General features: G+C 51.3%; 3 protein-coding genes and 1 long non-coding RNA gene across 7 annotated transcripts in view; 2 read left to right on the top strand and 2 right to left on the bottom strand.

The window, feature by feature from the left end:
* Positions 1-12: 12 nt before the first annotated feature.
* On the bottom strand, positions 13-5,451 carry ITGB1BP2 (integrin subunit beta 1 binding protein 2). The gene is made up of 11 exons (XM_084534702.1): positions 5,174-5,451; positions 4,990-5,039; positions 4,848-4,904; positions 4,388-4,533; positions 4,119-4,231; positions 3,935-3,993; positions 3,486-3,556; positions 3,276-3,378; positions 2,073-2,192; positions 1,613-1,675; positions 13-406 (listed from the first exon to the last, which is right to left on the bottom strand). Exons 1-11 carry the CDS (start codon positions 5,235-5,237, stop codon positions 89-91), a joined length of 1,164 nt encoding a protein of 387 aa, XP_084390828.1. The 5' UTR covers positions 5,238-5,451; the 3' UTR covers positions 13-88.
* Positions 3,335-8,081, top strand: LOC311443992. The gene is made up of 3 exons (XR_014697609.1): positions 3,335-3,462; positions 6,017-6,198; positions 7,143-8,081. It is a non-coding gene; the product is annotated as an uncharacterized lncRNA (long non-coding RNA).
* Positions 8,082-8,844: 763 nt separating this feature from the next.
* On the bottom strand, positions 8,845-23,526 carry NONO (non-POU domain containing octamer binding). 4 transcript variants are annotated; one of them, XM_084534526.1, is made up of 11 exons: positions 23,381-23,526; positions 22,885-23,014; positions 20,864-21,084; positions 19,683-19,984; positions 17,468-17,563; positions 16,246-16,442; positions 15,892-15,976; positions 15,039-15,141; positions 13,658-13,700; positions 12,931-13,040; positions 8,845-9,881 (listed from the first exon to the last, which is right to left on the bottom strand). In XM_084534526.1, exons 1-11 carry the CDS (start codon positions 23,492-23,494, stop codon positions 9,744-9,746), a joined length of 1,539 nt encoding a protein of 512 aa, XP_084390652.1. In that variant the 5' UTR covers positions 23,495-23,526; the 3' UTR covers positions 8,845-9,743. The 4 variants fall into 4 exon arrangements, with proteins under 4 accessions (XP_084390652.1, XP_084390653.1, XP_084390654.1 ...); XM_084534527.1 differs by having other exon boundaries at positions 20,864-21,057; positions 23,381-23,525; XM_084534528.1 differs by lacking the exon at positions 23,381-23,526 and adding an exon at positions 23,209-23,297.
* A 206-nt stretch (positions 23,527-23,732) lies between these two features.
* The window catches only part of ZMYM3 (zinc finger MYM-type containing 3), a 28,024-nt gene continuing 27,199 nt past the window's right edge, over positions 23,733-24,557 (top strand). The window contains exon 1 of the mRNA XM_084534518.1: positions 23,733-24,085. The gene's annotated coding sequence lies outside the window, so the exon portion shown is untranslated. The remainder of the gene's footprint in view (positions 24,086-24,557) is intronic.

Here is a 24,557-nt window from a genome sequence, read left to right as displayed (position 1 = left end):
TTCAAAGTCAAGTTAAAAGGTTAAAAGCAGTCTGCCTGTCTCTGAGCCCGTCTCAGCCTTGTACACGGAGCTGTGGCGTGTTGTGTTTTTATTGCTCGCCCCCTGTGAGCTGAGGGGGGTTACACGGTGCTCTGGGTCGGGGCTGCTCCTCCAGGGCTGCTGTCAAAGCCCTTGAGCGGCGCCGTGCCTCCAGCTCCTCGTCGTCCTCCTCTGACCAGCTCAGGCTGTCGTCAGAGTCCTCCTCCAGCTCCTCCGCACTGGCAGCCGCCTTCTCCGGCTCCCCCTGGGAGCACGCCCTGCTCTGGGGGTGCTCCAGCCTGGCCCAGGGTCCTGGGCTGGCTTTGCAGAGTGTGATCTCCACCTTGGTAGGGACCATGCTCACAAAGCTCTTCTCCGTTTCGATGACCTGGGGAGAGGGCAGGGCACGTCAAAATGAGCAGGAGAGGGCCGGCAGCACGTGCTCATCCTTCCCACAATCAGTAGAGCCGTGATGGAGGAGAAAAGACAAGAGTCCTCCCCTCCTCAGGGCAGAGCAGGATGAGTCCCGGTGTCCAGCTGAGCTTGGTGTTACACCTCAACAGCACGTTGGTGCTGGCACTGGGCTCCATTACAGCCCTCTCCACACAGCTACAAGGCACGGGCACCTCCACAGCCAGCAGCACGCTCTGCTGCAGGCGGGCACAGGCAGCACACAAGGGGAATAAAGCCAAGAAGGACGCATGCAAATTGCTGAGCCTCGCTGCTCCTCTGCAGCTGGCAAGTGGCTGAGGAATTGGACAGCAAGTCTTGCCCCTTGCACTGCTTCCAAAAGCGCGGGGACTGAGCCAGGTTCAGGGAGAGCCAAATCCAGAAGGCCAGCAGAGCCAGCAGCGACACCCAGCTCTGCTCTCAGTCAAGGATCGGCACAGCCACCACCAAGGCCCTCCTCACAACCCCTGTGATATTTCCTACGTAGCCAGTAGAGATGGGTATAAATGCTAGCATCTGGGTGACCTGGCTCCCAGGCAGCCCCAACAACAAGCCAGCATTGTGGCAATATTTAAAAGAGAGCAGCCAGGGTGCTTCAGGTAGAACAGAGCTGCCAGGACAGAGTCCAGGCATGGCTCACAGGGGGTGCTACCCATACTGGATCAATAGAGAAAAACATCATTTCCCCATCAGCATTTGCTGCTATGGAAAACAGGAGCTCTAAAGATAAACCAGTCCCCTCTGCTGTGACAGCTGCGATGGAGCTGTGTTCTCTGCAGGTCCTCAGGAGCTGGCAGTGAATAACACCGAGAGAGGGACTGTGAAATGGCTGTTTGTTCCACAGATACACCAGCCTGTTCTCGGGAAACAGCAGAGTCCCGTGGGCCACACTGTTTTTGCGTGATAATGCAATTAAAGACTCCCTCGTGCTGCATGCACAGGAAGGACTGTGCAGAACTTGTAACAGCTACCGCTTTGCTGCTTTTTCAGAAGTCTGAGACTATAAAGGGAGTAATTTTCCTTACTGGGAGCCTGTACTTGGGGCTGAAAATACTTCTCTAGCAGCTTGGGCTGCTCTACAGTGTTGCAGCTCATTCCCACACAGATTTCTGGAACAGGGAAATCAAAGTAAACAGGATCTTACCCCCCAGAGATCGAGTTCTGCCTGGAAAATCTTATTCCCTTCAAAGATGACGTGAACCTCAAGCTGAAAGATCAACAGAAAATTATCTTAGTGGGGCGGCACAGCACTTCCAGCGCTGTTCCCTGGACAGCGCAGCTGCCTTCCTGCCCTGTACCGCATCCCACGTCCCAGCTGCAGTGTAACTGCCGATCCCTCAGCAGCTGCCTCTCACCCCTTCCCCATGCTGCAGCTCCACCTCTGCCACCAGCTGACGGTCTGGAGGCCAACAAAGCCCCATGCTGAGGCCGAAAGCCACTGAGCCAGCGTGGCTGGGCAGCTGCAGCCGCAAAGCCACCAGGCTCTCAGCTCAGGAAGCGCCAACCCCAAATGGGTGTTGAAGAGCACCGGGAACCCGGCCGGCTTGTGGCTCATTGACGTGGGGTGCCATGAAAGCCCCAGCCAGCTTGCCAGCCCCACTCACCACGGTGCGGTTGGCCTTCACGCTGCTGAGGGCGGGCAGGGGGTTCTTGGCATAGATTGTCACCACCACTTGGCTGCTGGTTTGGTGCCAGTCCTGTCGGCATGACACCGCCTTCTTGTCCTGCCAGGGAGAAAAACCCGTCATGGTGTGGCATCCCCCAAGACAGCAGAGGGGACGTTTGACGTTTGTGCCAGAGGGTGCTCTTTGTGTGTCTGTCCTTTGCAGAGAGCCAGCTGAGGACAGCGTTAGTGGAGCGAGAGCAAACCCTGCATCTTGTTTTGGAGGGGAGGTGGTTTGTGTGAAGGTGGGCAGCCCCTGCCCGACTGCCCCATGCAGCACAGGACATCTGTGCTGTGCTCCAGGATGTGTTAAGAGCAGACATCTCCTTGTTCTAGGGTCACTCTGCTGTGCCCAAGCTCACACCAGGAGTAGGCACAAAGCCTTTGCATCACATCAAATTTCATTCACTCTGCAGGGACAGCAGAAGATGCCCTCTCAAAGCAGCCTCCCTTACACCCCCTGCGTGTTTTCAGCCCAGGACAAAGAACATCCTGAGCTCCGAGAGGGCTGCTCAGGCAGTCTGGCAGTGCTGACTCAGAAGAACACGATGCACTTTCAGAGATATCCTGGGCTGTTTTCTTGTAACTTTCCCAGCTCCAGCCTGCTGCCAGCTAAGAGAAACTCTCTCATGCACACAATCATGAATTGGCATCTTCCCCTCGTGGCCCTGCCACAACAGCCAGTGCGGATGAGGTCCCTCCTGAGAAGCAGCTGCAGAGAGAAAGCTTCATGAAAACAACCTCAAGTCATTTGCAGACATCCGCCAAAACTTTTGGGGGATTTTTGCAGGGCTTTTCCTGTGCTCAACTGCCTGTTCCTGTGCGGCAGCCTGCAGCACCAGCCACACCAAGCTCCTGGAGCAGAAGGCAGAGGCAGCCCTCCTTCAGCTTCCCATTGCACCCGTGCCACAGGCATGAGAGCTGCCAGGTTCTGTGAACGCAGAGGCAGAGTTTTAAAACAACAGATGGGTGAGGATTCAGCGTTCAAACCCTGATGCAATCATCTGCGAGCAATTATGAAAATTAGCAGAATTAAATATGGAAATCCGCGTTAATGCAGAGCAAGGGAAAGAGCAGCCCCGGGTGCCAGTAAAGGTTTTCCTGGAGGCACTTTGCTCAATCACCTCCCCGGGAGCTCCCTTACCGCCTTCCCCGTCCAGCAGTGCCGCCCCGTGCTGCAGCCCGGCTGCTCCAGGAAGGCGCTGAAGTCGGTGGTCCTGACCCCGCAGCAGCTCCAGTATTTCATCCTGCGGGGTGTGGGGCTTCCTGAGCAGGCAGCAGGACCCCAGCAAGGGCAGGACCCCACGGGACCGCTTCCAGCCCGCAGCGAGGTCAGTAAAGGGAGGTTCCTTACCCCTCGTGGAAGACAGGAACGCCAGGGTGGAAGGTACAAACCTCTGCGTTGCTCTCTGCACCCCGGTAGACCTGTGGGGCAAGAAGCAGAGGGAAGGCTTGGCTGTGCCTCCAGCACGGCATGGCCAGGCACCCGTACATCAGGGCCTGTTCCCATCACAGTCACAGCCCGTTGTCACCCTTCCCTCAGCATTGGAGAGGACTTTTTGGGGACAGCCGCAGGCCCTGCTCCCTGTTGGCAGCACCCAGCCATGGCAGGACACCGCTGCGTGCCCCCAGCACCGCCCCGCCGAGCCCCTATCCCAGCACAGCATGGCAGCCTTGGGGCGAGGCAGAAAGCGCGCTGCACTGCAGGAGGGAGGAGCAGGCAGGAATTATTCCATTCCGTGCCCATTTTACCCAAGTGAACGGCAGAGCAGTGCAGAGGGTGTGGGGACGCGGGGTACTCACCGCCTTGCAGGCTGCGTTCTTGCAGGTGGTGCCAGCTCTCACCTGCGCTGCCGCCTCCCCTGCAAGGACAGCACAGCTCTGCTCGGGGACACACACCCCGCCTGTCCCCAGCCCTCCCACAGCCCCTGCTCCGGGCTCGCCAGGCCAGGCCAGGCCCCGCTGCCAGCTGCAGACTGAGAAGTACCTGTGGGGCCGCCCTCGGGCACCTTGTCGTGGGGGGACAGGCTCAGTTTCTCCAGCGCCTGCTCCAGAGACCTGGATACTTTAATTGGCAGCAGTTGTCGTGGCTCATCAGAGCTGGAAAACAACAGCAACAAAGGCCGAGTGTTGTTTTTCTATTTTTTTTTTTTTGCCATTTAAGTGTCGCGGCTCCTTCCCAGGAGGCAGGCAGGGCAAGGCTCATGCACAAGCAGCAGCGTGGCCAGGCGATGCCACCAGCTGAGCCTCTCTCACCTTGGTCTTTCCCGCTGCATCATCTCAGCTGATTTTGGTCCTTGGATGATGAATTCCGCCACTGTCTTGGCCTTCGCCTTGTCCGAGCTCTCCTCTTGGAGAGGCTCAGGGGGCTTCTCCTTGCTGTGGAACCCCTTTGTGCATCCCTGAGCAGCAGAGACGAGCCCGATGCCTGCTTTGCCCTTTCTAACCTGGAGGCTGCTCCAGCCCTGTGACCCGGTGGCTCTGCGTCCTGCAGGGCCGGGCTCCCACCCTACAGCAGCACAGGGGCCGTGTCCACAGGGATTCCCACGTGCAGCCCCACCGGGGCCGTGTCAGGAAAGCCTCAGCTCTGTCCCACCCCAGCCTGGCAGCAGAGGGACAGCAAAGAGCCTCCCCACCTCCCCGGGCTGCTCAGACACCTCATGGTGCTGGGGGCATGAGCTGCACGGGGTCCCAGCCGCTTTGGTGTGTCGCTCACCTGAATGGAGAGGAACTCGGAGAAGTCCGTCGTGCGCTTCTTGCAGCAGGACCAGCCCTGGGCACCGGGAGAGGACGAGACGGTCGGGGTGGATGTCCCCACCGGGCACACAGTCCCACCCCACAGCTGCAGCCCCTCTTACCTTCAGGGCATCGTGGAAGATGGGGACACCCGGGTGGTACAGGCAGGCATCTGAAGAGGGAAAAGCATTCGGAGCCTTTCGGGAAGGGCAATCCTGGCCGTGCACCCCCCAGCTGCTCCCGAGCTGCCTGCTGGCAGCCGAGGCCGCAGACCAGGAGATCATCGGGGGGCAGGAACCCGCTTACCCTCGGCGTTGTGCTCGGGATCAAACCTCTGCCCGCAGCCCTTGTTGTAGCACAGCAAGGCCATGGCTCAGGCGGACACGCGGCGTCCTTCACTCCAACAAAAACCCCGTCAATCTCATCCCCTCTGTTTCCCTGCGGTTCCCAGCACAGGCGCCGCGAGGTGACTTTGCCTGCCTTTGGGGGCAGCTGGAGGAGGCGGCTGGTAACCGGAGAGCTGGCCAAAGATGGACATGGCAGCTGGCAGGACCCGCGTTATCTCCAGAGGCATATTTCTGTCCTGCCCCCTGCTCCGGCACACGCAGGCGCCTGGTGGAGGGGACGCACGCTGCAGGGTGCCCTGGGGTGGGCAGAGGGCTGCCAGCGCCTGCATCCCGGGGCATCTGCAGCACCACGGTGCTTGTGCTCGGATCCGTGGAGCCACAGCTCCTGAGCAGCTGCTGGGAGAGCTCTCGATTTATTTATCACCCAGAGAAGGGGCTGAAAGTTTACTGCAAAGGGAAGGAAGAGACTTCGCAGGGTCCCAGGGCAAAATGTGCACATGGCACCAGAGGACCAGAGCAGGGAATGTGCCCAGACATCCTTGACCCCCACCAGGGCCTTGTGCAGCCCAGGGATGAAATCTGTCCCCGGCAGCTTTCCCTGCTTCCACCATCACCACAGAAGTGTGCAAAATGATACGAGGGCTTCCAGTGAGCAGGAGGGGTTTGCTGAAGCTCCCCGCTCCCATCCCAGCACCTCGGGTTTTTCTTCCTACAGACGAGAAGCCCTCTCGAGATCAAAGATTTTACGTAGTTCCTACAAATATCTAAAACAAAAGTTTCTTTTTATTGTTCCCGTTTGCAGAGGCAGATGTTTCCTGGGTGTTTCTCCGACCTGTGGGGGCACACTGCAGCCAGCGAGCACTTCTGCTGCGGAACTGGGTCTGAGAGAAGCCCACGAAGGGCAGGTCCCGTGGGCAGCAGCTGCCCTGCGAGGCAGCCCGGATGCCACTGCTGCTCCTCTCAGAGCAAACCCTCAACACAAGGGTACAGCAGCCCCAAAGCCTGCCCTGCCTGCGGTGCAATATCCCCAGGAAAGCTTTGCAGGAGTGCCAGCAGCCTGGCTTCGAGCTGATGCCACCCCTTAAAGAAAAGCATGCCCCAAGGCACGGGAACAGGCAGCAGTGTGAAGGGTGGTTGGAAAAGCAGGAGGGATCACAGGTCCCGGGGAGTCCGTCAGAGCCCTGTGCCGGGTCTGCGTGGTGCTCTAGGGTTTCAGGTCTCCTCGTCCTTTCTGCAAGCCGTCAGCAAGGCCGCAGCTGTTGCCATCCTCGTGCCAGGGAGGGTTTGGAGTTCGGGTTACTTTGCAGAGGAAACGCCGAGGCGATGCGGAGGGTGCTGAGGCACCCATTTGGAAGGACCAGCAGGTCGGCGGGGTGGAGGACAAGGGTTGCAGGGCCAGCCCCAGTGTGCCTGCAGGAAGCCGAGCGAGGTGGCCAGGGAGCCACACGGGCGCAGCGACACAAAAATCGCCGTGCCCGCAGCTCCCAGCGGGTTTGAGGTCAGGGTGGCAGCCCTGGGGACAGGCACAGCACAGCCAGGGCGCAACAGGGACAAGCCCTGTGCTAGGGCTGGCACTTTCTAAATGAGAGAAAGGAGGAGATGAGGTACTTGTAATAGGAAGGACGTGGTGTGGGGCAGCACACCGATCACCCAGCGCCTGGCTGGGAGCTGTGGCTGCCAGCAGCCATGGCCCCACGTGGCTGGGTCCGGCCCTGCCCCAGGGCAGAGCTCCAAGTAAAGCACAAGTCCCTGTCGTGTGGGCTGGCCGTGGGCAGCACCTTTGGAACGGCGTGCAAGGAACAGCCAGCTGGGAATTACAAATAAAGCCTCTTTGCTTCATGTGCAGTCGATTTGGTATAACAGAGAACAAAAAGGAGATAGAAAAAATGGACCCAATCGCTCTCAAAACCCACAGTCGTTTCTTGTAGAAGGAAAGCCCTGTTATCACCTTGAACCTTGGACCAAGGAGCACGGGGCGCAGCTGCAGACGAGGCCAGCACAGAGCTGGGCTTCCAGACCCCGAGCACTGAGCATGAAAGCAAATGTCACCTCTCAAGGAAGCGGCGTGCCAAGGACATGCAGGTCTGTGAACAATTAAAGAGGAGCAAGAGCAGCTTGAGGAAGAAGGTGACTTCACCGCAAGAACACCTACCTGTGCAGGAGGGTGCTGATGGGCTCCTCACGCAGGGGAGGCACAGCACTTCTCCATGGAGCGAGGAGGTTTTGTGTGTGTAATCCAGTCACAGCAATCCTGCAAAGCCTTTCAGCAAGGAGCCAGTCCAGAAGTCCTCTCCGAACACGCAGTTTCCTTGTCTTCAGCTGGCACCCTCGTGAAAGCCTGCAGCCAGAATTAGCAGCGTGGGGTTATACAGGTTTTCCTTTTGGGGGCGCCGCAGCCTAGAGGCACAGCCACCCCGAGCAGGTAGAGCAGCGCAGGCAGGCTGCACCGAGGGAGGGAGCGTCCCAAAGGCACAGTAAGGTAACAGTAAGACTGCTCATCAGTCCTGGTAGGGAACATCTGCCAGTCACGTTCCAGGTAAAAGCCCCAGGAACAGCCACATCCCCTTCACAAGGCAACAGAAGGGCTGATCAGCATTCTAGCCACCTCACTCGGCATTTTGCAGCGTGTAGTTACCTTAGCAAATTGACAGGTGAAAAACATCAAGCTCCTCACACTGTACCTACAGGTGTTGCAATCCCTCTGATAATCACCACTAAATACTGCCAGCTACTCAAACAGATGATGCCAAACAGAAATAAAACAAGCAAAAGAAACAAGACCAGCAGCTGCAGTCTCTCTCCAATACAACTTACCAATCATGCCATTACAAGCTAATTATAAATATTCAATGAACAGCTGTAAACCAGTAAAAGCCTCCAGAATGACTACTTCATCTCTTTTAACAGGGTACCCACAGGCCAATTCATAATTTTTAAAAGCTCCAGTAACATCAGGCACCTGAAAATGTTTTCATCTTCCCTATTATTTCTCAGGTTTATAAGGCAGCTCCCTATGCTCCTACACGGTAACTTTCTCCCTCCTGAAGTCTCTTCCTAAGCTCCCCCTTTCTGCTCCCTCCTTCCCAGTCTCACCTCAAGCTTCAATACAAGAGTGTAAGTCAGAGGACTCCTGTCCTTACAGATTCCCTCAGGTATTACATAGTGGTGACAATAACAATTAATCCTGACACTTACAGTCCCTCAGCTTCCTGCCCCAGCGGAGTTCAGAGCCCCACAGGAAGGTCTGCATCCTACTCAGAGGCAACTGCAACGCGGAGCAGAGACAGACAGCTTTGTACCAGGCAGATCAGACACAGATTGAACTCCGTGCTCCCAGTGACTCACAGACAAGTCTTCCACTTCGCTTCTCTGCGCCTGCAATGTAGACATAACCTAGGTGCATCAGGACTTCCCTTATTTTACTCTTAAATGCTGAAGTTAAGGTTCTTATTCCAAAAGCCATACAAAACTCATTCTGTGACAAGAACTGTTAGAAAATTCCCAGGGGTTAACACCCTCTTTACAGAGCTACGCAAGAACAACTTTGACTCCAGAATCTGATGCTTGATTTACTTCAATACGTAGGTACACATTTTAGTAAAAAAAACAGAAGAGACAGCACACCAGATAAAAAAGGCTTAAAATCCACTTTAATAATAATGCATTCCTGTAACATTCCTCAGACAAACTCAAACTTGTTAGTGGGACAATTACAGCTTGTGTTCAAACAGTTTACACTAAATGAAAAATCTTGTAGTACTTCTACACAAAAGACAGGCAAGGTTAAGATTATACAAACATTTGTTTCAGTTAAATCTTCAGCATGAGATACAGTATCTTTGTCCAATAGATTGTACTTTACTACCAGTAAAAATAAACAGCGATACAACACATTATCAAAAAATTCATCCGAACAAGAGCCTTCCAGCCATTCCGGCTGCACATGACGGTCAACTACTTTAAAGAAACAGATGGTCCAGATAAAAAGAGTAACTACAAGTTAGGATAAAAAAAAAAAAAAAAGAAAAAAATGAACATAAAATCTCCCCAATTCACTACATGATGGATCATTTGGAGCTATGTAAATTTACAGAATCATGGGAGCTGCAAAGTACCCAGATGCTGCCCTAGTTCTCCAGAGACTTCTTCCCTGTGCTCTTAAGCAAGGTACGCTACACTAAAATTAAAAAAATGCCAAGACAATTTTATCTTGTTTAGTCTCAGGGCTCCGGCTGCAAATAGGAAACCTGGAATGGTCAAGGCATTGAGGTCCTTGCCAGATTTTACCGTTACTGAACAACCACGGCAGCCTCCCAGAATTCATTTTCACATTGAAATTATAGGAATGCACCACATGAAATTTTCTAAAACCTTTACCAGTCAGACTGCACTCCCCTTTTCCTAGAGTGGCTTAACCAAAGCAGGCCCTAACGAACTAATTTGAACATCCACCCCCTGAGAAGAACCCTGTGTGGCCTGCCAAGATTCCTTTTCTCTTTGGGGCATGTGCAGGGGGCAGCTTAATCCTGTTAGTATCTGCGACGCTTGTTGGGGCCAAATTCCCCCCCTGGATTTCCTCTGTTGAAGGCAGGTGGGTTCCCACCCATCGCTCCGAGTCCTTCCATCGCGCTGCCCTGGCCGAAGCGATCTGCAGGCGGCGGTGGAGTCTTGTAATGAAGACGAGTGCAGAAGAGGCAGAAGGAAAAACAAAGAACAAACAGCAGTTAAAAGCCATTTGAGTAGATTCGAATCCTGTCAGGATCCCACAATTACAGCTCACCTTGCTATAAACCCCCCACCCTACCAAAACCAACCCCAAAGCCCCAAAACCAGGCTGATAGGACTGTGGTTACAGTTAAGCATTGTAGGATAAAGCCTCTTTCCCCACATAGCTTGGAGTCAAGCAAACTGGAAAACAGCTTATGTCATCTCCACAGTAGCACCTTGCTGTGGAGCACATGAGAAATGCAGTCTGGGAAAGGAATTTCACGTTTCCACCATATTCCCCCACCCAAACTGAATGTAAACGAGGAGCAGCATACTCATAACACAGCAGTGTCACAATCCAGGTGTATGCAACGCTACAATTCCAAGCTAAGTCTGAAATACTCGTCTTGTGCCTTGGTCATATCCTGTCACTTCCATTCCTTTGGCTCTCCCATCTCCCAGCTAGAGCAGTGCTATTGCACAGCCTCTTCCTTCCAGCACGGAGACGAGATGAAAGGGTAATTCAGCTTGGAAGGTACCTTAGGAGATCCCTCATCCAACCTCCTGCTCAAAGCTGAGTCAGCTATGAGGCAGATACGTGGCAGACATGTGCTTCCACAAAATACTGTGCAGCCACCGCATCTTCCTTCCCCCTCAACATCAGACTCATGGGTTCCATTCATTCTTCATCCACACGTTTACATTACTACATACTATTTACAGCATAATACAGCACTCCTTCCGTCTTTTTCCCTTCCCAATAGATGAAGGACTCTAAGCAATTGTGAACTTCCCCTGTAGGACACATTACATCACATTAGGGAAGGTCACTGCAGTCACTAACCAACTGGAGCAAACATGCAAAGCAAGTGCTACGTACATGAATAAAGAGCTGGAACACACTGAACTAGTACCACAAATTAAGCAATCTAGCCAGGATAAAGATTTTCCAAAATAACTCTACGCATGTATCTGTCCATTAAAGAAGCAGCTTACTGCTTTTTGGTCTAAGTGGTATTACTTCATTATCCTGATCTGAACTCCTTCCCCTTTCCATTCCTCTCTTCACCTTCTCCCCCATAAATTTCCTTGCGTAGTACACGTTCCTTGAACCACAGCTGCTCTACTGTCCCTACCAGTCAGGTAAAAAAGCTCACAGCCAAATAAAACTGTTCCTTATGACAAGAAGACTTCCATGAAGCAGTCATGCTAGATTAAGAATTAGGAAGGTTTGCAGGAAAATTGCTCATTACACCAAGTACTAGGAACTGCTGAAGAAGAACTTTCAGGACAAAATTGAATATGACTGCTGCTGTTTCTGCAGCTGATCCTGTATGAGGTTGCATCCTCTGACAGACAGGATCAACAAGCAAAGAAGCCATCATCTATTGTAAAGCTCTGCAGTGAAGCTGTAACTGTGCATAACCAAAGCTTGAATTCTTTAGAGGCATCCCTCTCCTGAGTTCAGCTACCAGATCATCCCCACACCCACAACATTTGCTTTACTAGACTTAATTTTACTTGCAAACTAAGGAAACTCCCAAACTGAAAGTTACAAGCGGCAGTCACCAACTTTCACAGCGATATTGATTTCCTATTCCTTCCATTACTTTCATAAAAACCGTAACAAACAGCAAGCAATTCAGTTCTTTCATGTTGACAAGTTACCTCTCACCACAGTAAGTACATGCAGACCCTGAGCTCGCGGTTTCCACATTAGATGTGACACCTTCAACAACTCCTCCAGCAGTATGAAGTAGCACTCCATTTCACATTTATAACAAGCTAAAACACGCCACTACCATTCACCAACCAAATCACTAACGCAGCAACCATAATTCCTGTCTAAACACCCTTGTTTTTCAATTTATCCCACTAGTAGCTCAATAACCTTTAAGTTAGAGAGTATTCTTAAAAGCATTTTTTCCTTCCAATCCCATGGAAGTTTAATAAATGGGCTTTTTGCAAGCTGGTCACAGCATGTTGAATAAAGTCTGTACAGCTACTAAATGTTTTATAGCAACCTATTTCAGTTCACTACCAGTACTGGAATTAAATATATGAAGAAATTAATTTCTCATCTCACACTATTATGGAAATAGAGACAAGTTCTGTGTTTTCTAAGCAAAACAAACAAACAAAAAAAACAAGCCAACTTTTAAAATCTTTTAAGAAGGATTTCTAATAAACAGAACTTCTAGATTTCCATTACTTGTATTTGAAAATTAGATTTGTATTTAGAATTTTCCTTAGGGCTTTCTCTTTAGAATTCTTTGGGGACATATATTCAATGATGAGGATGCCTAAAAAGGTTTTGAGCTGTCTAAGGTCCATCAGGGTGGGGATGACTGTGGATGGATAGGGTGTAAAGCTGAGGAACTGTCTGGTCATACAGCTTTGTAGATGGAATGTCAGCCTTGAGTTTTGCCAATCAAGCATTTAAACTTCCTTTGCCCTACAAGAAGAGTCACAGAGACCCTTTGCAGACAAAAGCTACTGTTTAAAATTCAATTAAATGTAAAAATTAAAAAAGGCAAATAAGCAAGCATAAACTTCACAGATTCTTTGTTATTTACTTCCTAAGCAAATCAGCTGAACTCATTTTTGCATACTTATTACCATATTCCTTTTAGCGTAGAAGAGTATTGTTTTAAAAAACTAGTGATGGACAGGACATTCCTGAAAGCTTGGCTTTATGCCAGCAAGAACGTACATCTCCAGATACTCTCACTCAAAGCGCTTCCCAATATGCCATTTAAAAAACACCATGTAGTATTGGTTGATTGCTAAGATCCTTCTAATAAAGGTTTTAGCATCTTCAAAGTAAAGAAAGAAGTATTAGACTTGGCTCAATTTCAAAAATACCAACTAACATCGAGGCAAGATTAACTTCACAGCAGGTCTAGGGTGACAAACAAGACTCAACTTTAGCAGTGTCCTCCTTAACAAGGGAAACACCACAATCTACATTTGAAAGGTGTGCAGGAAAAGCAGACGGAGATACATTACCATTCCCATGGCTCCGTCAGGTATCATAGCTCCAGGACCAGCTGCAGGAGGTGCAGCAGCTGGGACGTTGGTACCACCCATAGCTCCTCTATTGTTCATGCCAATGGTACCTGGAAAAGAACCAGAAAAACCATGAACCAGAACAACCACAAAACACCACATAAGCTCCCTGCAGGATTATATCCTAGGACAGAGTTCTAATCTATTAACCACCAGTGCACTATCAGGTCAAGACAAACTGATCTCACATTCCACTATTATCTGAAACCTCAGCAGGTTCTAACGCTCACTGTCTTTGTTAAGCACTAAGCCTGATGGTCTTTTCAATCACTGTTGTGCATGTGGCCTCAAACTCTAGGTCATGTAGCCAAAATATGGAAATCTAGTAATTGAGATTTCTTCCTGGAATCAAGGCCTAGTACCACATGTTGTACCAGCTTCCGTATCACTACAAACTTCTTAACCACATTATGGCTCTAACAGCAATTTCAACCACCTTCTGCTTACTGAACTTTCACGTACGTACAGCACTGCCTCATACCCATACGTTTCCTGTCATACGACAGCTTCCTGTCACTGAAATGGGAGAAAGTTACTACGACGGTTTCTAAATAAGGAGCTGATAAAATACAACAGCTCAAAAAAAAAAAACACAAAACAAAACACATGGATTTTGCAGAGGACACAAACATGCACAGGAATTAAGAAGACTACAAAAAATTCTTACCTCCCATACCCATCTGCCCCATTCGCATGTCTGGTGGCTCCCTCTGGAAAAGAGATGCTCATTTCAAATGATAAAGATCCAAGTATTTTATAATGTAATTACACAAATTCATTGAGATCTGGGGTTTTATTACCGGATAGAATTACTGGGTAAATTTCAAAAGCAGATCTGAGCTACTGCTATTAACTGCTGAACAAACAGCTCTTATTTAAAGCGTCTCATTCTGCAAGACAATATTCAACAGCAAAGCAATCCTGGTACAGCACCAAGCCACAAAGCTGTGTGTGCAGATTTTACCAAAGAGCAGCATAAAGTTATCCAATACCTGGATGGAAAGATCTGCTGAGCAGCAGTAACACATTGGAAAAAATTAGTTTTTATTACTTCCTCAGTGTAGCTAAGTAGCTTTTCCTGCTGAAAGGAATGCAAGCTTACACAACAAACATGCAGCACTGGATCATTTCCAGACTTCCAGCTAGTGAACGTCAGGCACACACCACAGATCTCCCTTGCTGAAAAACTGGAAGCACCTCCTCACCAGTGAGGATACTGCTTTTCCAGGATGGGAACTGAACAGATGTCACTTGACTTCACCTGTAGTCTCAGTGCCATTATTTATCAGATGAAGGCACTATTACTTAGAGAACTCGGGAGTTCTGCTAGGCAATATTTGCATTTAGAGGTCAGTCACAGTTTTGATCTTTTGTCTTTACAGTTAGCTGTTTTGCTTAGCAGCCAATTTTTTTTTGCTAAAATGCATAAGCAATTGTCACCCAGTTGCACTGACATTATTATAGCATCTCCATAGCATGAGAGCTGGTTCACAACAGAAAATTGCCGGGACTGAAAATGAACTGCAAACAGCTCATTACAGAGCTAGCATTACTGCTATTAAAAAGCAGGCCATCACACATTTTACATTCCAAAGAAATGCTTGACCAACACAGACTTTCAAGTATAAGCAAATTATTGTGCCTGCAGCAGGGTCTCGAGCTGGGATCATTCCACCTGAGGAAGACTAAGAACGACTGCAGGCTAGGGATATAGCTGGATACACGACCACAACAGGGCTCTGCAATAGGATTTCAGAAGAGTACGTCTTTGTTACTACTCTTAGAATATAATTAGTTAGCATATGTTCTTCTGAACAGCCAGACAGCCACTGAGGACAGCAGTGGGACAGTACCTGTTAATTTATATTTTCCAGACAAAATGTTATAAAGACAGACAGGAGTCTATAACTGGCTGTAGAATGCATTGAACACGTATGTAGAGTCCCTCAACAAACACATTAAGCATCCACTGGAAGCCCTGTGCTAGGGAAGAGAAAAAAATCTAAAATCCATCTCCAGATGCAATGGAAAGGTAGGAATATTCATACCGCATCAGTGAAGTTCCCCTTGAAGCCTTCCTGCTGGCGTCTCATCATCTCTTCTTGTTGCCTTCTCATTTCCTCCTCACGGCGCCTGCGTTCTTCCTCTTGCCTGCAAAGAAGTGGCAAGGATGCTCAGCACAACACAAAGTGATCACTTGCATCAGGGCGTTGTAGTGCTGCCTAGTGGGCTCTTGTTTTGGAAACCTACAACTTGGAAAGCATTATTCTGCTGAGGTTGTGAAATATCAGGCACCTCATGATGAAAGCAAACATCTACGAGCAGGACATTTTCAACACTGAATTTTAAGGAGTTCATTATAGAACTCAGCCTGAGCACACCCACATACACAGCCGCTCTCAAGTACACGCTGACTACGTTACACTGTGTATAATGCATAGAAGCCAGACAGTTCTCAAGTCCCTTGTATTACAGAAGTAATCTGGAGATCTTCCTGGAGTTTCTCACAATGACCCTGAGACAAGGAAGAGCTGGAAGGGAGAGAGAAATCTCTGAGACTAAGTTACCTCTCAAAGGAGAAGCTAGAATGGGGTTTCTCAACCTGCAGCACTAAAGCTGCTGCACAGATTCTGACCTTTGTATCTGCCTCAGTCAAGGAGCTAAACTGAGACACAGAACCGTAAAAAAACAAATGCTAGTCAAGTGTCCTTCAATGTCAGCAGAAGAAACTCCTAACTCCATCTTAAACCAAGCGTACACTCTCCCTATGAACAAAAACGCCCAAAACAACAGCTACTCTTTAGGTAGCAATTAAATTGTCACCCTGAACAATAAGTGAACTGAAGAAGTGCTTTGTTCCATAACGTTACGGATTCACAGTTTCAGAACCTGCCACCTTACCTGATTTCCAACTGTTTACGTTTTTGTACTTCTTGGTTATGTAATTCTTCCATCCTCCTCAGTTCTTCCTGGCGTCTCATTAAATCTATATAACATAACAGTTAAAAAAATAAAATAAAATCAACCTTGTCTCCTCTACCACCTCCCATCAGTTCCTGAATTAGAACCACAGCACAAAGGAGAGTAAGACAATGGAACTTCCAGCAATACAGCAACATCTGTTTGTTTGTTGCTGTCACAGTCGGTTAAAAGTCAAGCAGCTTTGCCGTAGCCCAACCTCAGTGGGCTCTGGCCAGTCTGAGCTACCCACCCCGGGTGCTGAAGGGCCCTGTTCTGATTATCCTTGGTTGGTACCTTGCCGCATGAGCATAACTTGGTGCTCATGGCGAGCTGCTTCCATTTCCATTTCCAGCTTCTCTCGAGCTTCCTTGATGTTGCGGTCTACCTGTTCTTGCTGCTGCTTCTCCATTTCTATTAGAGCCTTCCAGCGCATGGCATATTCATACTCAAAGCTGCCAGGCTGTGCGAATCGAGGAGGCTGCTCACGCTCCCTGTCAAGCAAGGAAGACGTAGTGAATGCTTCAACACAGCAAAGAGGATCTAAGAAAAATACAGTATGTGTGTAAATGCAATGGCAGAGCCTTCTGACAGTTAGAAACGCATCTCACTGTAATAGATAAATCACCGTGTACGCTTTTTTGCACAAATAGCTGTGCCTGAGATACTGCTTTGTCTGTTCCTCAGGATGCATTCTACTGAAAGGAGAAACTTAGACAAAAAACTGTGTCCTGTCCTCACTCACACCCAGCAACAACACTGCGCTCCTAACACACCAAGATACTGGGCAAAAGACATGTAGAAATACTCTCAACAGAAACAGCTCCCGCTGCACAACTCATGAACAAGTTCACTCCAGAAACATACCCAGCCCAAACACGCACGCTTACCTCACTGGTCTCTGCAGCCCCCGCAACCGGAGCATGTGACTGCTCCTAACACAGCCCCCGGGCTCCTGAAGCTCTCATCCTCCCTGCTTCATTCAACATTCATGAGCTCACACGCTGTACTAATACCCAGTGCTCTAATCACATGGCAGCTGTTTACTGGGGGAAGTCCTCAAATACCATGGCCTTACACCTGGATAGCTCTACGATGCCTCACTGCTGTTCACATCATTCGGACCGTTTTCACTGTGAGCTCGTCTCTTTCCTCCACACACCTCGAGCACAGAATTTACATCTTTTGTTTCAGCTTCTCATCCCAGCAAGGGGAAAGCACACATTATCTCAAACTGACACCAATTTTTATCCCAACAATGGAAGCAGACAAACACAACAAAATATGTGGAGCCTGCCAGCCTTACCCAGAAGAGTGGATCCAAACCCACTGCTTTCTTTCAGCTAACCAATTTCAAGGGAACAGCGTAAGCCATTCTTTTTCTGGAGTCAGGTCACGTATTCAGAAAAAAGGAGGACCTCTAGAAGCCCTGAAGAGCCACCCTCCTAAGGCTCAGGCACTAGCCGATACCCCAGAGCCCCCAGGCACTCTCATCTTGTGTCTTATGGCAGCCACATACTTGTGATATTGCTGGTTTTTGATGACCAGTTTCTCTGGTAGTCCCTCTTCATCATCATACTGATCCATAGGCTCCACAGTGACAGGCCGAGGGAATCTGTGAAGAAAAAATGAGGTGCTTTGAGGATAATTCAGGAATGAGCTTGCAGTGTAGGAAAGCCTGTGTGCTATGTCTGAACCTATGAAATATTGCTTTTAGCACTGCTCAAAGAAATTGAGTGCAGCCAGGGTTCTGAAGCAAAGTGAAAACAGTAATTACTTTTCACAGCGTTTTTTTTTCCACCCCCCTTTAGGAACTGAAGCTAGGAGCTGAACTGTTAATTGAAAATCTTGTCGAATCCAAACCAAAACTGTACTCAAAGAAGAATGCTTTCAGTTGCTTGTTTAAATTAACAGCTTCTTTGGAAACTTGACTTCCTGGAGTAGGCACAGCACAGTAGTACCAGAGTCTGTTTTTTTCACCCCTTTCCTCCCTTGCTTCATGAGCAACCACAGGCTGCACAAGCTCTTTTTACAACAGTCTAAAGCGAGGAGTAACACTGCTCTTCACTGGAGATCCCTGGCTGCATCACTTGTATTCTCTTGGTGAGACCACCGCTTCCCGTTACTGCCAGACAGCGGTGCTCTGCAAGTTCCTGGTGGGCCCTGCCTCAATTTCCCAAATAATCCTCTGGCACACTTTGCAACACAGACGCTGAGCACGTGGGCTTCTGTGTGTAAAAGAGAACTACTTAGCAGAAGTGTCCCCATCTCTGCAACAAGTCCCCAGCACAGCACTGACACTGCTCACACCCTCAGCGCAAAGCAGCGTCACAATTCAGCTTTAGCTCCTTAATCCATTTGCCATAGCTGGGGAAGTGACAAGCATGCCATGCCAAGGAGCAAGCAGTGCCCAAACTCCAACAGGAAGGCAGGACGTGAGAGGCTGAGGGTCCACAACACAGCTTTTCACTTTTGTGTGTTACTAATCGTCTCATTTTCCAACGTGACCCAGTCTATTCCAAGCAGTTTATCCATCCGCTACTGTCACAAACTAGGACAAAGCAGAACAGCTTCAATCGAAACTAAACCTCGAGTAGAAGTAAGCACCACACTGTTTTGCTGTCCCAGATGTCAAAAGCTGATGTGCAGACAGCCAGAGAAAGAGTGAATGTTGCCCCCAGGTGCTCTCAGTTATACACTGGTAGTGCTTAGCTTTGCATGCCCACTTTTCAAATGTTGTTTTCATGATTCTTTCAGGCTGTATGGTTCTGAGTCAGCAAAAGGGCAAAAAGTAAATAATCCCAAGAAACTAAAATAGCCCAAAAGCTCCCTACCAGCAACCCTACTGCAGAGCACTACACATTGCTGGCTACTCCCAAAGTCTCTCAGGCAGGAAAATAGCAATGAAAAAAAAGAGAAAGCTGCTTTTTGAACCTGAACGTGCTGTGTACTGCCATGCCATATGCAGCCTCTCCCCAAAAAGGGCAGGGTGAGAAGCACAAAGCTTAAAAAAATTACTTTAATAATAAAACACTTCCTGAAATCGGGGTTATATTGCTAATTTCTAAATTCTAAGAGCATGCATACAAAATATACTTTAGTATTTTTCACTCAAAACAGACCCTAAATGGTTCCCCTAGCTATTAAAGCAACAAGCCATGCTCTGTGGAAGCTATTTAGAATTAATCATTTGCTTGAGCATGTTCACATAATTATCCAGGAATACACTTTGTTGCCTTACGATATCCAAGCAAAGGGAGAACAAGCTTCTGAGGGAGAAAATCCCAAACAACCCAGTGCATCTGATCCGCTTCCCAAACACCTCATGCCCCAGAGGGTGGATCAGCACTGCACCCAGCAGCACACCCCACCAAGTGTGGCTCCATCCCTAGACTCAGCGTGCACAATTAACGCACTCGAGCTTTGTTTCCAGCCAATGGATGGGTCTCCGATACAGCTCCTGTTTCTTAGAAGCTGCTTTAATTGCCCTAAGGCAGCTTTAGTGAGAAAGAGTTTACTGGACAGCCTTACACTGACCCCACCTGCAGCTTCCCAAGAGGAAGCTTTGAGTTTCAGCAGACTCGCTCTAAGCCTCACTCCTGTTGGAAAGGAAGCTCGGTTCTCCCCAGGCAAAACGCCTCCTGCCCTGCTACACCAAGAAACGTCGCTCACAAGCCAACGCCACCCACCAGCCTGCACACAACAGCACAGCAATTCTCGCCCTCCGCACTTACGTAGTCAGCAGGAAAGACCCATCACTACATCTATCCAGGGCTTTCCTAGCAGCAGGCTTCCCTGAGAACTCCACAATGCCTTTTCCAGAGGATCGTCCTCTGTCATCCACAATAACCACAGCCCTTTCCACCTGGCCAAACACTGAGAAGGCTTCCTCCAGGAGCTCATTGGACACAAACTGAGGCAGGTTCCTGACTGTCAGCGATGCGCTGTGGCATGCAAAACGCACTCTTAGCTGCTTCCCACGGAGAGGCATGTTGTCTAATTCCACCTTTGCAATCTCTGCCAGAGTGCGAGTTTCCTGAAGATAAAAAAAGTCATCATTAAAACTCTCAATGCAGCATGGAATCAGCTACGTACACAACAGAGTCACAAGCGTTATTTCCCCTGAACAAGTACTTCACAGAGAGGAACAGATAAACCTCCCACAGAGTGTTAAAAAATGCCCTGACCAACCACAGCTGTTCTCCATTACCAATGACTTTACCTGAATACACACGTAGAAAGTTTGGAGGAGGAAAAAGAAATGTATCGGACATAAGCCTAATCCGACAGCCAGTGAAAACTAAGCAAACAATGATCATTATCTATCAGATATATCAGTATATTAAGGCTACAGAACGATTTGCTCTTTTTTCTTTTTAAAAAATAAATGCATTAAAAACCTCATGCTCCAGCCACTGTTATTGGGGCTTTCAGAGATGTAGCACCTGAGCCAATAACGTCTGAGAACCACGGCACCATGTCAGTAACCACACCTCAGTGTGATCACTTGGAGCTTCTCCCCTGCCACAAGAGCACTCATCACCCCAGCAATACCAAGGGATTACCTAGGGTCACAGAAATGTCTCGTTCACACCCTCCCAGGAGATGTCTACCTGGTCTGTAACAGCATCAGGTGTGTGTTTTCCTTCTCTTTTCTCTCAGCTGATTCCAGAATGCCTTTACCAGGTATCTCATAAACCCTGCCACACGCTGCCCCAATTGACATTCCTTCCTATACCAGGCTCTAGACAAATCGCTTGTAGAAGCTGATCCGTGACTGTAATCCAGGTCACTTAAAATCAACAGTGGGCTTAATTATCTGAAGATACCTGAACATTTACGACTTCCAGTTAGCAGCACTCCTCTAGCATAGGTCACTGCCACAAAAACATGCCTAAAGTAGCAAGTCACTCACCAGCCTGATAAAGCCAAAGCCTTTGTCCTTGTGTATGAAGACTTCCCCTGCCTTGCCATACTTCTCAAACAACTTTCTCATCTCTTCCTCTGTAATGTCTGGGGGCAGATTCCCCACAAACAGGCGGCTTCTCTGAGTGAAGGTCTTTTCACCGGGTTTCCGGAAATTCTTCAGGTCAATAGTCAGGCCTTCATCTGAGGGGAATAAGGTACACAGCTGCTCTACAGTTGGGGGGATAAATTCTATTAGGTTTCATCACAGTGAACGCAGAGACACAGGACAATACAGGTAATACCACCCCTTCGCTTAGACCTCAAACCTCCCCAGCCATCTCTACAGCAACCAGGGGATTTTCCTTCAGAATGGTCACTCGGGCTTCAGCTTTTGGGTAACTGCTCAAGATAACCGACCCACAATAAAATCTGTGGTCACAATATAAAGTTTTGCTATTACAACCTGAATAAGGACAGGAAAGCTGCAGCTTGGCCAGCAATCAGATTTTTACTGAGGGGAAGAAAAAAAAAGTTTTTTAAAAAAAATATGCAAAAAAGAGTTAATTTTGCCCAGACAGGTAACATTTTAATTGGCTGGTATTCTATGAGATGGGATTTGGGTTCTGGAGTCTTGGGTTCCAAATTGAAGAGAAGACTGGAATGGCAAAAATAGAAAAAAAAACTAAGAATAGCCACATAGGTAAGACCTCAAAAATTTTTTTAAAAAAATCTATATTCAGTAAGTAATGCTACATCTACACTAACAAATGGGACTTGTTACAGCAACCCCCTCAATCCCCCATGTGCACAATTCACTTGAGCCCACAGTTTAGCTGAAGCCCAGCACGATCCGGAAGCCCTGCTACAGGCGGACGGCTTTATGACCTCTTTACCTCCCTTCGTCCCCTTTTCTTAAAGGGACCCAAAACCTCCCTGCACAGCAAGCTGTAAAAAGCAATTCCGCTTTTTTTGTTTTGTTTTGCTTCTGTCTTTTGTTCCCTTTGCAGTTTTTCCTCTCTTCTATTTGACCCAAGCAGCAGATCCATTCCTATCTGATCTGCTTTGCACAGGATCCACCTCAGGGCCACGTGTCTGCAGTAAACTCAAGTGGTTCGATTCAGACTACAAAGCAGGGTTCTAACCAGGAAGAGCTATTCATGCAGAGGCAACTGTTAAGGACAAGCCTTTCGTGAGTACAAGCACACCTCCACAGCTAACTCTTAAAAAAAAATCGTGCACACCGCTCAGTCACTTGGGTGAAGCGTTTGTCTTGCAAACGACTCCAGGCTGTTACCACAAGTATTCGGGGGTCAATTGCAAGGCCTGCAAATAGCCTAAGCGGGACTTAGGGCAGCGTTAACCAGCATCCCTGCTCCACCTTAAGCAGATCCCCTCAAAGGAGTCTGAGCTACAGGCTGTCACTCCTAGCTGATCCCGAGCTGATCCCTCGGAGAACACAACAATGCTGCTCTTGTGCTGTATTGTTCCCAACCTGACTGGAAACAAACTCGTCGGCCACCCTTTTCTGTGATCTCCCACGAACCTGTTTAGCAGGATCGCTTAATGAAAATGCCCGTGAATTTTACACTAGCCAAGCATCTGCATGTGGGCGCACTTAAACATGCAGCCGAGAGCGAAAACCACAGAGGAGCCATGCATAAGGAACACAGCCAGAAGTGCATTTAGCTCAGGAAAAAGCCTTCGAGAGAGCCAGCAAAGCGCACATGCGACTTTTATCCTCTTTTGTTTTGAGAAATCGGCAGCGAGACTTCGAAAACAAAAGAAAATAAAACAAGAGAGATTTTTAACATAAGCAGAGAACTTTCCCTCTGTCTGGAGGCGGGAGCGGCAGCGCCCTGACTCCCCGGCTGCGAACCATCCGGTTGGATCAGCCGCAGCCCCAGGAGCCTTCAGACGGCAATCCCTCCTCCTGCCCCCCGAGCAGCAGAGCCGCGACCCGCGTCCGTTACGGAGCCGAGCAGCGCCCTGAGCAGCGCCCCGCGGGCCGCGCCCCGCAGCCGCACTCACTCTGGCTGTTGGCCTGCTGCCCGTTGGCGGGCCCGGCGGGCGGCGGGTGCGGCGGGTGCTGGTGCTGCTTCCGCGGCGCGTGGTTCTGCTTCTCCATGCCGAAGCCCTTGTTGCCCTGCATCTTCCCCACCTGCGGGGGCACAACGCGAGGCTCAGCACGGGGAGGAGAGGGGGGGGGGGGGGCACGGGCCCGGCCTCACCGGGACCCCCCCCGCTCCCCCCACACCCCCTCCGCCCGCCTCAGGGGCCGCGCGTGGCGGCGGGGCGGGGCCCGCTGAGGCGCGGGGCGGCCCCGAGGCGGCCCTGAGGCGGCCGCGGCCTCACCTGGCGGCGCCGGGGCGGCTCGCGGCCTGCTGGGCCCGCTGCAGCCCGGAGCCGAACGCGCGCGCGGCCGGAACTGGCGCAACCTACCCCGCCGCTCCCGCCGCCCGCCCGCCCATTGGCCGCCCCGCCGCGCTGCCCCGCGCTCCTATTGGCCGCCTCCCCCGTCACTCACCGGCCGGCCGCGGCGGGGCGGGCCGAGGCGGGCGTGCGGCCCTCTGCGCGGCGCCGATTGGCCGCGAGGCGGCGGCGGCCCGCCGCGCGCGCCGCCAATCAGCGCGGCGGGCATCAGGCTGGGTTGAGAGGCGAGCGAGGGGACAAAGGAGCCGAGCGAGCCGCCGGCGGCCGCCGCGCAGGCGCAGTGAGGGCCGGGCGCCGCGCAGGCGCGGTGGGGACGGGAGGGAGGGGAGGGGAGGGGAGGGGGGGGTGCCCGCGCTGCCTCTTAAAGGGGCCGCGTCCCGCTCCGAGCGCGTGCAGCGCCGTGCGCGCCCCCGCCCCGCAGTGCCCGCGCGCGCGTGCACGGGGCCGGCGGCGGCGGGAAGGGCGTGAGGGGAGCGCGGGGGGGCGGGGCGGGGCGTGGGGGTGGGGGGGGCGAAGCCTCGTGAGGGGGGCGTGAGGGGCACCGAGGGGGGGGCGTGTGAGGGCGTGGCGCGGGGGAGGGGCGCGGGCCGGGGGCCGGGGGAGCCCCTCCCGGGGGCGGCGCCGCGTCCCGGGCCCCCGCGAAGCCCCGCCCGGCCGCGCTGTCACTCACCGCCCCGGGGAGACGGCTCCAGCTCCGGGGAGGCGGCGGCGGTGGCGACGGCGGCCGGGCCGGGCCGCTCCCCCCCCCCTCCCCTCCCCCTCCGTTTCCCCCTCCCCTCCCCACCCCGCCGGTGCGCAGGTAGAGGCCGGGGGCGGCGGCGAAAGGGTTAACGGGGGGTGGAGGGAGGGGGGTGGAGGGAGGGGGGTGGGGGGGGGGGCAGCGTCCCGCTCCGTGAGATCCGCTCCGCACTTTGCGGGCGGCCCCGCGGGCAGCGAGGGGCTCGGGGTGCCCCGCTCCGGCCCCCCCCCGGCCCCCTCCCCGCCCCCGGGGCTCGGCTCCGCGCGGTGCCGCTCCGGGATCCGCTCCGGGATCCGCTCCGGGTTTTCCGTGCGGCCGGCACAGTGCGGGCTGCGCGCTCCGCTCCGCTCCGCAGCCGCCGCTCCCGCTCCGCGTTTTGGAGGCCGCCGCCTGCCAGCGAGTCTCGCGAGCCCCAGCCCCGGCGCGGCCAATGGGGACGCGTCCCTCGCTCGGCGCGGCCAATGGGGAGCTGCCCCCGCCCCCTCCCGGGCCCGCAGCGCGCTGAGGGCTCCGAGCGGCGCCTCCATTTAAA

The sequence above is a fragment of the Aythya ferina genome, assembly GCF_964211825.1.
Source record: "Aythya ferina genome assembly, chromosome: 13".
NCBI classification, from domain to species: Eukaryota; Metazoa; Chordata; class Aves; order Anseriformes; family Anatidae; genus Aythya; species Aythya ferina.
This window is presented reverse-complemented; position numbering and strand designations above follow the sequence as displayed.